The following is a 16,795-nucleotide window of genomic DNA, read 5'->3' on the forward strand; positions in this document are numbered from 1 at the left end:
GTGTTGCTGTAGTCCGCCGCTAATACACCGATCCCACCTACAACTTTCTTCTTTGCAGTCTTCATTGTTCATTAAACAAATTGCAAAAGATTCACCAACACAGATGTCCAGAATACTGTGGAATTTTGAGATGAAAACAGAGCTTTTTGTATTGGATTCAATGGTGTACCAATACTTCCGGTTCAACGATTGATGTCACGCGCATACGTCATCATATATAGACGTTTTCAACCGGAAGTTTAGCGGGAAATTTTAAATTGCACTTTATAAGTTAACCCGGCCGTATTGGCATGTGTTGCAATGTTAATTTCATCATTGATATATAAACTATCAGACTGCGTGGTCGGTAGTAGTGGGTTTCAGTAGGCCTTTAAAGCATTTTTGCTGAGTAAAAGATTGTACAGGAAAATAAATAATGTGGGATCTGTAATATTAACTATGAATGATAAAACACTGAATATTAAAAACAAATGGACCGCTCTCCTCTTTATTTCTCAGATGACCATCCCGAGATCGATCTTTTACAATAAAGCAAAATGCAACAAATATGCAACGAACACGGTGAAAAATTATTGCAAAGGACAAAACATTTAATAATTTCATAATAATCAGTATAATATACCTTTTCTGCAAAACAGAACTTTGTTGTAGAAATCTGCTAATTTTCTGTGAATGGTTGGTTACTATCAGCTATACTGCAGTACCATCTAGACTTCTGAAAGTTTCCTAAGTACTTATTACTTGTGTTTTTTCAAGATATCTTGGTGGCTAGCTTAGCCATTACCCGTAGTATGGCTGTCTGTGTCTGCATGTTCTAACTCGGTGTGTAACATGTTGAACCTTGTCCTCCAGTAATAATGATAGTTGTAAGAAATGTACAGTAGTTAACTGTATTTGTTGCAATGGACAATTATTAATTTATGGGAAAGGTTCCACAATGTGTATGGATATACACTATACACGTAGCGGCTAACCGCCTTTGTCAGCTGGGGGACCAAAAATAAATACAATGTCAGCCAGTGGAGGTCAGTTTTTGTGATCAGTATTGAAACACATTAATTGGCATTGGCTGATCACATACTTTGTCACAGAAATCGGCCAATACTGATCGACACCTATCGATCGGCCCATCTCTAATTTACACAATAATGGCTGTGTATTGAACTTTTTTGTAATTGAAGTTTTTTCACTTGAGAAGATAGTATAACATTTGTCGACTCTAATCTCTTCAAGTACGATGGCTGGCAACTCACTGGCAAACAAACTATGAATCCACAGTACCTCTCAGGTTTCTCACAATTGAATACAATGATATAAATAGAGTGAAGCCAGAATAATTAATATGCCTTGAATAAATATTCAACATTGGAAAACAGGTCAGCAGGTTTACCTGGTTTAATTGGACACGTGTGGCACTTGTTGAGACCCCAGGAAGCTCCCACACTTCCACAGCAATCATCCTGTTTGGTTAGGCCTGGCAAAGGCTTGCCACACTGTAAAACACACATCTGTGATAAATCTAAGAAACACGTTTGTCTGCAAAACTGTACATATAGTTGCATGACCAGTTATCTGCACGGACAGAAATAACTACCTGACATTAGGAATTTGGAGCAATGTAACATAAACTTTCATGAACAGCTCTGACCCTCCTGGCATGTGGAACAGGAACATTTGGCTAATTAGGAGAAATTCCTTGCAGAACTGAGTGGGTTTTGGCCAGTAGAAATTTACAAAAGGGAAAAACCGAAGACATTCTTTTGCAAAATGGGTAAACTGGCAAGAGAGTGATGACAACTGTGGAAAATAGAAGCTATAATCTAATGCACACTCCATGCTCCATTGAATAATGCTGAAGGAACAACTCCATTGTGGACAACTTTGGAAAATGTTATCATGACAGTATAGCATGGAATCATACAGGACTAAACCCCTGAAATAATTTAGTGCCTTGCCGTGAGGCCGTGAAAAAAATTACAACGACCAAGCCCATAATAACAAAACATGTATAAACTTAAAATGGATCTAATTTTTGTTGCTGCTTTAAGTACATTTAGTCACCATAATGATAGTAGTGAATTGCACAAAATAGTGAAACATTTAAATAATAATACTTTTTTTTTAACAATTTGTAAGTTTAACATGTAACAAATGAGGACATAATTGAAATCACATTTGTCTTTCCAATATAAAATAAAAAGTAAAAGTTAACATATAAGTTAACTACTATAATGTAAAATCAATATGAAAGTCATCATTTCAACAAATAAAGAGAGAAGCTTGTAAGATGGCGGGTAGCTTGATAGCTAGTGGCCATTGCTAACAACATCCCAGGCTGGCACATCACTGAATTATGGGACAATGCAGGTCAGGGTCTTTAATTGGCATTTTTAAGTTACACGAATACATTACTATAAATGATCAAACCTTATACATACGGTATATACCGTATAGTATATACTTCTAATTCTTACTTTTTACACAAGTTCCATCTATAATCGGCCATTAGTCAACAAGTGTATAAGTAGTGTGTTGTGACCCAACATAGCCTTCTGTCATTTCTGCTGTCTGCTGAATGACCACGGGTTTGTACAAAAAGTTGTCTGATACAGTTCCCCAATATTGCAGTCCAATAATTGTGTTCCTTGTGAAAAGGTTGGCAAACATATTGTGATGTGCATTATGAATTATGCTAAAATATAAAATATTTGGGTAGAATATCACATTTTCTCCCTTTGAAATGTAGAGGTATCACTGAAACCCAAGTAACCCACACAAATACAGTATGTATGCTTTTCTTGTTGTTATTTTTTAACCATTTACTGTGCATTACCTTTGCAAAAAATCCAACTCAATTAGTTGCCCTGATCTCACAAAAGATAATTAATGTGCATTACGTGCCCAACTAATTAGAGCCACAATCTAACGAACTAAACCACCTAAACTGGAATGTATGCACAGCATCTGTCCACTAAATGCATCCTAAATCAAAACATTCCCAGGTTGACCAGTGTGGTCAGGCTTCATAAAACCTGAAGATGACAATCACCATAACCTGAAGCCAACTCAGACTGAAAAAATTATGGGAAAATAAACTGTTGGTATAATACAATTCAGGTTTTAAAACCTTCTTCAGACCACAAAGAACAAAATGGAGATGAATGACTTAACATGATACCTGTCCATCAACCGTCTCCTGGAAGCATCTTCCCACTTGTCCATCCTGACGGTTGTGTGATCTGGCGTGGTTGTTGTGTCGGCTGCTGTGCTCGACAACTGGCTCGTGGCCATTGCCAGGCTGAGAGCGCTGCTGGACAGAGTGAACTCCCTCTGTGGTGGGCAACCTCTGACCTGGTTGGACACGAGCCACTTGGTGGATGTGGACTTCGGCCTCTGGAGGGTGCTGAATGTGGACTTTTACCAAAGAAGGGTGGAGCGACACTGGAAGAAATATTACATTTCTGGATTATCATGCACAGAAAAATACATGCCAAAATGGCAAGGCATATTTAAAAAAATGACATGAACATATTTGTGGTATCTGAGTCTGGTAAAAACATGATAATTGATTAATAGATCATTAAAAATTTATCAAATGAGTAAAATGTAAGCCATTCAGACAAAATAGAGCACACTACTTGGATGCAAGCAGGAGAGGCGCTGTTGATTTAGTCTCAACTAGTTTGTGGTCTAAAAAAGCGGAATCTGACTTAAATCACTGTGAATGGATAGATTGATGGATGGTCGACAGAGGTAAGAAAAATGAAAAATGCCATATGATCCTGTAGTTTTAAGCTGTTGGAACAGTTCAAAACGCAAAAAGGATAAACGTTTCTGCAGAGCTCCTCGAGAGGTAATTAAAAGAGAAATTATATATGAATGGTTTTACAAAAAAAGACAAGAAAAACTCACAGACTTCAGTCCAAGGGAGCAGATCTAGTCGAAGAACGCAGTTTGCAGTCAAAAGTTTGTTTGATATTATTTTCATGTTTACTATTTCCCATTTAAGTATTATAATGATATTATTTGGGGTTTTTTTGTTTCAGAGTTCTTAAAACTCATTTTTGCTACAAGTGTTTCGTAAACCACCAACTCGCCAAGTCCATTTTTTTTTTTTTGCACACAATACAAAACATACATACATGTATGTATATATGTGTACATATATGTACACATGTATATATGTATACATGTATGTATATATATATATATATGTATACATTTATGTATATATATATATATATATATATATATATATATATATATATATATATATATATATATATATATATATATATATATATATATATATATATATGTATATATATATATATATATATATATATATATATATATATATATATATATATATATATATATATATATATATATATATATATATATACATATATATATGTATACATGTATGTACAAACCCCGTTTCCATATGAGTTGGGAAATTGTGTTGGATGTACAAACGTATGTATATATATGTGTACATATATACATGTATGTATGTTTGTATACATATATGTATGTGTACGTATATGTATACATACACGTATAGTATGGTATACAAGTGCTACACCTTTGGGCAAGGTGTAGCACCCGAATGCTACGATAACCCCCATGAACCAAACTAGAAGAGGGTGCGTTACCCGGCCCGAAGAAGCTACGTGGACACACCATCTTCTCCGCCACGTGGGCCCACCACACGCGGTCGGAACCAGTGGGGTCTGGTGCGCTGCCAAGTGGATGGCAGTGAAAGTGGAGGCTCCAGACGGACCAATTCGGGGCAGCAGAGGCTGACTTTCGGGACGTGGAACGTCTCTACGCTGGTGGGGAAGGAGCCTGAGCTGGTGCGAGAGGTGGAGCGCTACCGGTTGGATCTGGTGGGGCTTACCTCTATGCATAGCAAGGGCTCTGAAACCACACTCCTGGACAAGGGATGGACCTTGTTCACTTCTGGAGTTGCTCAGGGTGTGAGGGCACAGGCGGGTGTGGGGATACTCACGAGTTCCCGGCTGAGTGCCTGTACATTGGAGTTCACCCCAGTGGACAAGAGGGTCGCCTCCCTTCGCCTTAGGGTTGGAGGGGGGGAAACTCTGACTGTTGTTTGTGCGTACGCACCAAACAAGAGTTCAGAGTATTCAGCCTTCTTGGATACCTTGCTTGGACTGGCGTGATTGGGAGGAACGGTCTCCCTGATCTGAACCTGAGTGGTGGATTGTTATTGGACTTCTGTGCTAGTCACGGACTTGCGATAACAAACACCATGTTCAAGCATAAGGATGCTCATAGGTGTACCTGGTACCAGAGCAACCTAGGCCAAAGATTAATGATCGATTTTGTAATCGTATCAGCTGATCTGAGGCCGTATGTTTTGGACACTCGGGTGAAGAGAGGGGCTGAACTGATCACCATCTGGTGGGGAGTTGGGTTAGATGGCGGGGGAAACCTCTGGACAGACCTGGCAAACCCAAGCGTGTAGTGCGGGTGAACTGGGAACGTTTGGAGGAGTCCTCTGTCCGGAAGGACTTCAACTCCCACCTCCGGCGGGACTTCTCTGCCATCCCTGTGGAGGTTGGGGACATTGAACAGGAATGGGCGATGTTCAAAGCCTCTATTGCTAAAGCTGCAGCTGCGAGCTGTGGCCAGAAGGTCTTAGGTGCCTCAAGGGGCGGTAACCCTCGAACACTCTGGTGGACAGTGGTGGTCAGGGAAGCCGTCCGACTGAAGAAGGAGTCCTACCGGGGTATGTTATCCCAGGGAACTCCGGAGGCAATTGCAAGGTACCGACAGGCCCGAAGGGCAGCGGCCATGGCTGTGGACGAGGCTAAGCAGAGGGTGTGGGAGCAGTTCGGGGAATCCATGGAGAAGGACTATCGGGCGGCACCAAAGCTGTTCTGGAAGACCATACGGCACCTCAGGAGGGGGAAGCAGGGAACCATCCAAGCTGGATGGGACTTTGCTGACTTCAAATGAGGAAGTCGTAGGGCGTTGGAAAGAGCACTTTGAGGAACTCCTGAACCCAAATACATCAGACACACCCTCCCTGATAGGAGCAGGGCCTGAGGATGATGGGGGATCGACGTCGATCTCTCGGAGTGAAATCACTGAGGTAGTTAGACAACTCCACAGTGGCAAAGCTCCGGGGGTTGACGAGATCCGTCCAGAAATGCTGAAGGCTCTGGGTGTTGATGGGCTGTCTTGGTAGATACGCCTTTTCAACAATGCGTGGAAGTCTGGGACAGTGCCGAGGGAGTGGCAGACTGGGGTGGTGGTTCCCCTTTTCAAAAAGGGGGACCAGAGGGTGTGTGCTAATTACAGGGGTATCACACTACTCAGCCTCCCTGGGAAAATTTAAGCCAAGGTACTGGAAAGGAGGGTCCGGCCGATAGTCGGACCTCAGATTCAAGAGGAGCAATGTGGATTCCGTCCTGGTCGTGGAACAACTGACCAGCTCTTTACTCTTGCGGGAATCCTGGAGAAGGCCTGGGAGTATGCCTATCCAGTCTACATGTGCTTTGTGGATTTGGAGAAGGCGTATGACCGGGTCCCCCGGGAGATCTTGTGGGAAGTGCTGAGGGAGTACGGAGTGAGGGGAACCCTGCTGAGGGCCATCCAATCTCTGTACAACCAAAGCGAGAGTTGTGTCCGGGTGCTTGGATGTAAGTCGGATTCGTTTCCAGTGGGGGTTGGTCTCCGCCAGGGCTGCGCTCTGTCACCTATCCTGTTTGTGATTTTCATGGACAGGATTTCTAGGCAGAGTCGTGGCAATGGCGGAGAGGGTATACGTCTCGGGGGGCTAAGGGTTGCGTCACTGCTGTTTGCAGATGATGTGGTCCTGATGGCACCTTCGGTTCGTGACCTTCAGCTCTCACTGGATCGGTTCGCAGCCGAGTGTTCAGCGGCTGGAATGAGGATCAGCATCTCCAAATCTGAGGCCATGGTTCTCAGCAGGAAACCGATGGTTTGTACAGTTCAGGTAGGGGACGAGACTCTGTTCCAGGTGGAGGAGTTTAAGTATCTTGGGGTCTTGTTCACGAGTGAGGGAAAGATGGAAAAGGAAATCAGCAGGAGAATCGGAGCAGCTGGGGCAGTATTGCAGTCTCTGCTGCACTGTTGTGACGAAACGAGAGCTTAGCCAGAAGGCAAAGCTCTCGGTCTACCGAGCTATCTACATTCCTACTCTCACCTATGGTCATGAAGTGTGGGTAATGACCGAAAGAATAAGATCGCGGATACAAGCGGCCGAAATGAGTTTCCTCAGAAGGGTGGCTGGCATCTCCCTTAGAGATAGGGTGAGAAGTTCAGTCACCCAAGAGAGACTCGGAGTAGAGCCGCTGCTCCTTCGCTCGGAAAGGAGCCAGCTTAGGTGGTTCGGGCATCTCGTGCGGATGCCTCACGAGCGTCTCCCTAGGGAGGTCCTCGTTGCACGCCCCACTGGGAGGAGACCCCGCGGCAGGCCAAGGACCAGATGGGGGGATTACATCTCCTCTCTGGCCTGGGAACGCTTCGGGATTCCCCAGGAGGAAGTCGCTAATGTTGCTCTGGAGAGGGAAGTCTGGGGGTCTCTGCTGGAGCTGTTGTCCCCGCGACCCGATTCCGGATAAGCGGTTGAAGATGGATGGATGGAAACTCATAAACTTTTTTTTTTTTTGCAAATAATAATTAACTTACAATTTCATGGCTGCAACACGTGCCAAAGTAGTTGGGAAAGGGCATGTTCACCACTGTGTTACATGGCCTTTCCTTTTTTACAACACTCAGTAAACGTTTGGGAACTGAGGAGACCAATTTTTTAAGCTTCTCAGGTGGAATTCTTTCCCATTCTTGCTTGATGTACAGCTTACGTTGTTCAACAGTCCGGGGGTCTCCGTTGTGGTATTTTAGGCTTCATAATGCGCCACACATTTTCAATGGGAGACAGGTCTGGACTACAGGCAGGCCAGTCTAGTACCCGCACTCTTTTACTATGAAGACACGTTGATGTAACACGTGGCTTGGCATAGTCTTGCTGAAATAAGCAGGTGCGTCCATGGTAACGTTGCTTGGATGGCAACATATGTTGCTCCAAAACCTGTATGTACCTTTCAGCATTAATGGCGCCTTGACGGATGTGTAAGTTACCCATGTCTTGGGCACTAATACACCCCCATACCATCACAGATGCTGGTTTTTCAACTTTGCGCCTATAACAATCCGGATGGTTCTTTTCCTCTTTGGTCCGGAGGACACAACGTCCACAGTTTCCAAAAACAATTTGAAATGTGGACTCGTCAGACCACAGAACGCTTTTCCACTTTGTATCAGTCCATCTTAGATGAGCTCAGGCCCAGTGAAGCCGACAGCGTTTCTGGGTGTTGTTGATAAACGGTTTTCGCCTTGCATAGGAGAGTTTTAACTTGCACTTACAGATGTAGCGACCAACTGTAGTTACTGACAGTGGGTTTCTGAAGTGTTCCTGAACCCATGTGGTGATATCCTTTACAAACTGATGTCACTTGTTGATGCAGTACAGCCTGAGGGATCGAAGGTCACGGGCTTAGCTGCTTACGTGCAGTGATTTCTCCAGATTCTCTGAACCCTTTGATGGTAGATGGTGAAATCCCTAAATTCCTTGCAATAGCTGGTTGAGAAAAGTTTTTCTTAAACTGTTAAACAATTTGCTCACGCATTTGTTGACAAAGTGGTGACCCTCACTCCATCCTTGTTTGTGAATGACTGAGCATTTCATGGAATCTACTTTTATACCCAATCATGGCACCCACCTGTTCCCAATTTGCCTGTTCACCTGTCGGATGTTCCAAATAAGTGTTTGATGAGCATTCCTCAACTTTATCAGTATTTATTGCCAACTTTCCCAACTCCTTTGTCACATGTTACTGGCATCAAATTCTAAAGTTAATGATTATTTGCAAAAAAAATAGTTTTATCAGTTTGAACATCAAATATGTTGTCTTTGTAGCATATTCAACTGAATATGGGTTGACAATGATTTGCAAATCATTGTATTCCGTTTATATTTACATCTAACACAATTTCCCAACTTATATGGAAACGGGGTTTGTACATACATACATACAGTACATACACATATACATATATATGTATATATTCATATATATATATACATATATACGTATATATACATATACATACATATATATACATATATACATACATATATACATATATACATACATATATATATATATATATATATATATATATATATATATATATATATATATATATATATATATATATATATATATATATATATATATATATATATATATATATATATATATATATACAGTGCAGGCCAAAAGTTTGGACACACTTCCTCATTCAATGTGTTTTATTTATTTTCATGACTATTTACATTGTAGATTGTCACTGAAGGAATCAAAACTATGAATCAACACATGTGGAGTTATATACTTAACAAAAAAAGGTGAGATAACTGAAAACATGTTTTATTTTCTAGTTACTTCAAAATAGCCACCCTTTGCTCTGATTACTGCTTTGCACACTCTTGGCATTATCTCGATGAGCTTCAAGCACACCTGTGAAGTGAAAACCATTTCAGGTCTTAAAGCTCATCAAGAGAATGCCAAGAGTGTGCAAAAAAGTAATCAGAGCAAAGGGTGGCTATTTTGAAGAAACTTGAATACAAAACATGTTTTCAGTTATTTCACCTTTTTTTGTTAAGTACATACTGTAACTCCACATGCGTTAATTCATAGTGTTGATACCTTCAGTGACAATCTACAATGTAAATAAAAGAAAGTGCATTGAATGAGAAGGTGTGTCCAAACTTTTGGCCTGTACTGTATATATATATATATATATATATATATATATATATATATATATATATATATATATATATATATATATATATATATATATATATATATATATATATATATATATATATATATATATATATATATATATAAATATATATATATATATATATACACTACCGTTGAAAAGTTTGGGGTCACATTGAAATGTCCTTATTTTTGAAGGAAAAGCACTGTACTTTTCAATGAATATAACTTTAAACTAGTCTTAACTTTAAAGAAATACACTCTATACATTGCTAATGTGGTAAATGACTATTCTAGCTGCAAATGTCTGGTTTTTGGTGCAATATCTACATAGGTGTATAGAGGCCCATTTCCAGCAACTATCACTCCAGTGTTCTAATGGTACAATGTGTTTGCTCGTTGGCTCAGAAGGCTAATTGATGATTACAAAACCCTTGTGCAATCATGTTCACACATCTGAAAACAGTTTAGCTCGTTACAGAAGCTACAAAACTGACCTTCCTTTGAGCAGATTGAGTTTCTGGAGCATCACATTTGTGGGGTCAATTAAACGCTCAAAATGGCCAGAAAAAGAGAACTTTCATCTGAAACTCGACAGTCTATTCTTGTTCTTAGAAATTAAGGCTATTCCACAAAATTGTTTGGGTGACCCCAAACTTTTGAACGGTAGTGTATATATATGTATATGTATATGTATATGTATATGTATATGTATATGTATATGTATATGTATATGTATATGTATATGTATATGTATTTGTATATGTATACATACACACGGGTGGAGAGACACTGGAAGAAATACTCATTTTATGGATTTTAATTCTCTACCGCTTGTCTCTCTCGGAGGTTGCGGGGGTGCTGGAGCTGCCTGCCTCAAAATAAGAAGGTCCTGGGTTTGAGCCTGGGGTATTTCTGCGTGGAGTTTGCATGTTCTCCCCGTGACTATGTGGGCTCCCTCCGGGTACTTCGGCTTCCTCCCACCCACAAAGACATTGACCTGGAGATTGGTTGATTGGCAGCACTAAATTGGCTCTCGTGTGTGAATGGTTGTCTGTTTATCTGTGTTGGCCCTGTGATGAGGCGGTGACTTGTCTAGGGTGTACCCCGCCTTCCGCTCGAGTTCAGCTGGAATAGGCTGCAGCCCACCAACGACCCCAAAAGAGACAAGCGGTAGGAAATGGATGGATGAATGGATATTACTGCCTTTACACAAGTCAATGTTTAGTTTTGTATTCACAATAAATCAACACAAAATCCGCACTTTGGAGCAAAGTTTACAGACTATAATATTTGGCTTGTTAGCTTCCCGTCAAAAGCGAGGGATGATGGTCATGGACTCGTAGTTGAGGGAAGAGTTGTTGAATGTTGGATGCTAGAAAATGTCCCATGTGTTGCGTATTGTGGCTTTAACATTTTCCACATCGAATTATGTGTACAACTGGAACAAAGTGAAGAGGACTCATTTGATTTTTACTCCTATGATGCCATCAGCAGCAGTGATCGATTGTGACATCACAACTAAGTTAAATCTATTATTCACGCTTCGTGAACGCGCATCAATCGTTAAACCTTCACTGCTGGGGCTGTGTCTGTGAAGAAGTGATACTTACATGTAAGACAAACACTTACATTAGTGGTTATTGTAACAATATGTGTTTGGAATTATTTAAGCATTTATCGTGTCCAAAAAATTAGATAATTGACCATTTTATGGTATTAATGAGATTGCTAAGAACTGTTGTTGATGTGCTAAAACTTTTTTGTTTTTTATAAGCGACATACAATATTAACTGCTCTTTGTTCATGTACATAATAAATATGAATCAAGTGTTTGGATGTATTCATTAAATCAATGTATTCTTGGGTGCCAAAAAGTGATTCAACTTTAATATTGACACATCTCATCTGTGCATCAATTGTTAGTTTACCCCAAGAGAGTTACATGTGCGATAATAAAGTGCATACAGTACTTTTTACGTGTTGAAGTACCCTTTAAAAAGCTGAAATCTACCTCAAATCACATCTTATGTTTGTCAAGGTGATCCAAAGTAATATTTTGATAGTGACACATCTCATCTGTGCATCTCCTCAGGGTAGTCTAGTAATTTATACACAGATGAGATGTGTCAATATCAAAATATTACTTTGAATCCCTGTTTGGCAGGCAAGAATACATTGATTTAATTAATACATCCAAACACTTTATTATTATTTATAATGTGCTTGAACAAAGAACAGTTAATATTAGAGATGTCCGATAATGGCTTTTTTGCCGATATCCGATATTCCGATATTGTCCAACTCTTAATTACCGATTCCGATATCAACCGATACCGATATATACAGTCGTGGAATTAACACATTATTATGCCTAATTTTGTTGTGATGCCCCGCTGGATGCATTAAACAATGTAACTTTACCATGAATTGATTAACGTGGACCCCGACTTAAACAAGTTGAAAAACTTATTCGGGTGTTACCATTTAGTGGTCAATTGTACGGAATATGTACTGTACTGTGCAATCTACTAATACAAGTTTCAATCAATCAATCAAAAACAAGGTTTTCCAAAATAAGAGAACAACTTCAACTCCAGTTATGGAAAAAAGTGCCAACATGGCACTGCCATATTTATTATTGAAGTGCATTATTTTTTTAACATGCCTCAAAACAGCTTGGAATTTGGGACATGCTCTCCCTGAGATAATCCTGATACCCACTACAACTATGGGAAATACTATACTTTGACTTTCACAAAGTGCATTTTTTATTTTATTTATTAAACATGCCTCAAAACAACAGCTACAAAAACAATGAAGCTTCAGTCGAGAGTATACTAGAGCATACTTGCCAACCTTGAGACCTCCAAATTCGGGAGATGGGGGGGCTGCAGGGTTGAGGTGGGGGACGGGGGGGGGGGGGGGTTTGGTGGTAGGGGGAGTGTATATTGTAGCGTCCCGGAAGAGTTAGTGCTACAAGGGGTTCTGGGTATTTGTTCTGTTGTGTTTATGTTGTGTTACGGTGCGGATGTTCTGCCAAAATGTGTTTGCCATTCTTGTTTGGTGTGGGTTCACAGTGTGGCGCATATTTGTAACAGTGTTAAAGTTGTTTATACGGCTACCCTCAGTGTGACCTGTATGGCTGTTGACCAATTATGCTTGTGTGTGTGAAAAGCCGTAGATATTATGTGATTGGGCCGGCACGCAAAAGCAGTGCCTTTAAAGTTTATTGGCGTTCTGCACTTCTCTCTACGTCCGTGTACATAGCGGCGTTTTAAAAAGTCATAAATTTTACTTTTTGAAACCGATACCGATAATTTTGAAACCGATACCGATAATTTCCGATATTACATTTTAAAGCATTTATCGGCCGATAATATCGGCAGTCCAATATTATCGGACATCCCTTGTTAATATTGTATGTAGCTTTTAAACAAGAAAAAGGTTTTAATACATCAACATCAAATTCAAAACAGACCTTTACAATCTCCAAAAAATCATAGAAATGGCCAACTCTTTCATTTTTTCTCAGTGGGATGCCGACTGAAGGGATGTTTATATCTTGTTTCCCATTGAGATGAAGAATTCATCATAATCCTCATTCAGGTAAAATTTAAAAAAAGGTATGAGAAAACAAGCATATTGTTGTATTTTCCTACTAATTTTGTGTAAGTCGAATGTCAACGTTGACCAACTTCTCAGTTAATGGCCACAACCTTCTACTTTACAAGTGAAAGGCATAGTTTATAATCTAGCAAAAACTTCTACGAACTCAGAGGCATCGGTGATCAAGGCACTGTGTTACTAAAAATAGTTGCTCGACGTTAGCTCTTACAATAACAATGTTGCTAATACTTGGTTAATATGCAGGTCACAGCATGTAAATGGAGGATTAGTGGCGGTTTTTCGTTGTTTTTTAGGGGGATTCATAAACGGAATAGATGAATCTATTAGATGCATTGTTATTATCGAGTTTTAGGCTAAACAAAACAAAACTACAATGAAACGATTAATTGATGACTAATTTTCACATTGCAAATTGCCTATCCCACCACAAAGTAAAATGATTTGCATTGTTAATCCTTGGCAAAGAAACAACAAAACACAAACACAACACTATAAAAGGATCATCAGCTATAAATCAATCTTTAAAGAGCAAAAACAGATTGAAGGAGATGTTGCAATGTGTCGAAAGAGCTCTTTTTTTCTTCTCACTTGAGAGGAACCATCTATCTTCAGGGAATGCCAGGGCTTTTCCCCAAAATCCACTACTGTGAATCAAAGCGTGACAGTAGAAAAGGTCTTTACCTTATCAAAAGCACACAACATGAAATGTTCCTCATACTCTTATAAAGTATTCTGACCGAAAAGGATAATTTTTGTGTTTTGATACATCACATTACGTGGGACTTGCATCATTCAATTTGTATCAACTGTAAATAAATTCAAAACGGATGTTGGAACATGCTTTTACAACTTCCAGAAGCTTCTACTTCAAAGAAATGAAACAGTGACACCAAAGAATACAGCTTTGAATTGATGCAGTGATGCAAACAATGGGAATCAGCAAATGGAACTTCCGCACACGTCAAGCCAATATTTCAGGGACGACAGATGCACAGACGCTAGTTGCAGAGGCTGCAGAAGTGTCCACTTACATTGTTGATTGGACAGCGGGAGAGTGTACGTGGTGTGTGAGGGAGATTTTGGTGCAGAGTTCCTGGACTCCTTGTGGGTGGTGGGTTTGGCATGAGGCTGAGCTGGCAAGTGGCAAAACTTCCCGGTTGAGTTTGTTGGACACCAGCATTGGTCCCTGCCAATGCAACGGCCTCCATTATGACAGGGGATCTGACAAAAGACTGCAGACGGCAGGAAAAGGGAGTAAAGAGAGGGAAAAGTAATACGTACAGAGAAACAGATTAATCAACAATACTGTATGTATTTTCTGCTCAAGAACCATTAGTGAACCAACATTGAGGATTGCTTTGATTAATTATTTCTTCACTTAGGTCACTAAATTTTCCTTTAAAATTTTAGACGGATTTTTGTGCAGTGGTCATAAAATAAATCAACAAATGGGCTAAATAGAGTTATTTATGTTTTTATTTTATTTAGTATGTATTTATTTTATTATGGTATTAGATAGATAGATAGATAGATAGATAGATAGATAGATAGATAGATAGATAGATAGATAGATAGATAGATAGATAGATAGATAGATAGATAGATAGATAGATAGATAGATAGATAGATAGATAGATAGATCGGTCGGTCGGTCGGTCGGGGGCATGCTAAGTTAAGTTAAAAATAAATAAATAAATACAATATAATATACAGTAAACACAAGTCCTGTTTCATTGTGCAATAGAGGTCAGTGTGCAAAAGGGAAACAATATGCAATTGGCAATATGGCAGTAAGTTGTTTGTTTAATTGCTTTCCCTGGAAGGTGTTGAAAAGCTGAATGGCGTGGGGGAGGAACGACCAATTCAGTCTGTCAATATGTAGGACAGTGAGTGCAATCTGTCACTGAAACTGCTTTTTTTGTGTGGAGATGGTGCTGTGCAGTGGATGATGTGGATTGTTTACGATGGACCAGAGGCTATTTCACGTCCTTCTTTCTTTCACAGTTTTCATGCTATCCAGTTCAGTACCAGTGACAGAGCCTGCCTTCCTCACCAGTTTATCAATACGTGTGGCATCCTTTTTAAGGCTGCTCCTGTCATGAATCTGCATGGCTGCAGTGAAACAGGAGATCGATGGTAAGGAAAATGAGCGCTCAGAGGAGACATGCAGGAAATGGAAACCAAATATGAACGCTGGCAGAAAATAAACACAAAACAAGGAAACACAAACAGAAGTGAGGTGACAGATCGTCACAGCTCCCCCAGCACACTACTCCGTAGAGGAGGGCGCTCGCTACCACAGACTGCTAAAAGATCTGTAGCAGCTTCTTGGAGGTGTTGAAGGACGCCAGCCTTCTGAGAAAAGTACAAACGGCTCTGCCTTTTCTTGCACAGAATATCTGTATTGGCAGTCCAGTCCAGTTTGTCATCCATTTGCACTCCCAGGTATTTGTAGGTGTGCACCACCTCCACACCGTTTGCGTTTAATGTGAACTGGTTGTGGGTGTGTCCTAGTTCTCCTAAAGACCACTATAATTTCCCTAGTCTTGGGGATGTTGAGGATCATGGATGACTTTCCTGTACTATTCCTCTTGTCCCCCTCAATACATCCAACAAAATCAGTGTCATCTGCAAACATCTGTACATGACAGAGCTCTGAGTTGTACTGAAAGTTGGACGTGTACAGGGTAAACAGGACAGGAGAGAGCACAGTCCCCTGTCGTGCTCCAGTGCTGGTCACAGTGTCGGACCTGCAATTCCCCAGTTGCACATACTGAAGTCTGCTCGTCAGGTAGTCAGTGATCCATGTCACCAGGCATGATCCCACTACCATCTTTGACAGTAGGATCATGCCTGGTGACATGGATCACAGACTACCTGACGAGCAGACCTCAGTACTAGTAATAAACTAGGTTCAGTAAAATTATTTTTAAAGGGAAACTATGACAATTTTAATCCACATTTAAAACCCTTCCTTGTGGTCTAGATAATATGTATTGGACGTGCTTTGGTCACAGTCACATTTATAAGGATTTTTTGAGTCTGTCTGCAAGATGTTTATTTGTGAAAGATTTCCCAGAGTGCACGCTGACGGAGACATATATATATATTTTCATATATCCACATTTTTGTGTTACTTCTTTATTTTCATAGTCATATTACAAATAGCTAATGTTCCATATTGTACTCTTTTGCTTTTCTAATCATCTAATGACACAGTGCTTGCACTGGGGCCGGCCTTGAGGTAGAAGGCAGAGAGGAGGAATCCTCCTTGCTTTCCTTCCCAGGCCGACTCTAGATAAGAGACACAATGAGCATGT

The 16,795-nt window shown here is 40.2% G+C and overlaps 1 protein-coding gene across 5 annotated transcripts in view; it reads right to left on the reverse strand.

Annotated features, from left to right (window-relative positions):
• The window catches only part of LOC133646673 (latent-transforming growth factor beta-binding protein 1-like), a 321,379-nt gene that overhangs the window by 151,405 nt on the left and 153,179 nt on the right, over positions 1 to 16,795 (reverse strand). For 4 of the 5 annotated variants that reach the window (XM_062042299.1, XM_062042298.1, XM_062042296.1 and 1 more), the window contains exons 6-8: positions 14,507 to 14,707; positions 3,179 to 3,441; positions 1,391 to 1,493 (exon numbers count right to left, since the gene is read on the reverse strand). In XM_062042299.1, the coding sequence (XP_061898283.1) occupies positions 1,391 to 1,493; positions 3,179 to 3,441; positions 14,507 to 14,707 (567 nt within the window). The remainder of the gene's footprint in view (positions 1 to 1,390; positions 1,494 to 3,178; positions 3,442 to 14,506; positions 14,708 to 16,795) is intronic. The other variant, XM_062042297.1, reaches the window with a different exon arrangement.

The sequence above is a fragment of the Entelurus aequoreus genome, linkage group LG03, assembly GCF_033978785.1.
Source record: "Entelurus aequoreus isolate RoL-2023_Sb linkage group LG03, RoL_Eaeq_v1.1, whole genome shotgun sequence".
NCBI classification, from domain to species: Eukaryota; Metazoa; Chordata; class Actinopteri; order Syngnathiformes; family Syngnathidae; genus Entelurus; species Entelurus aequoreus.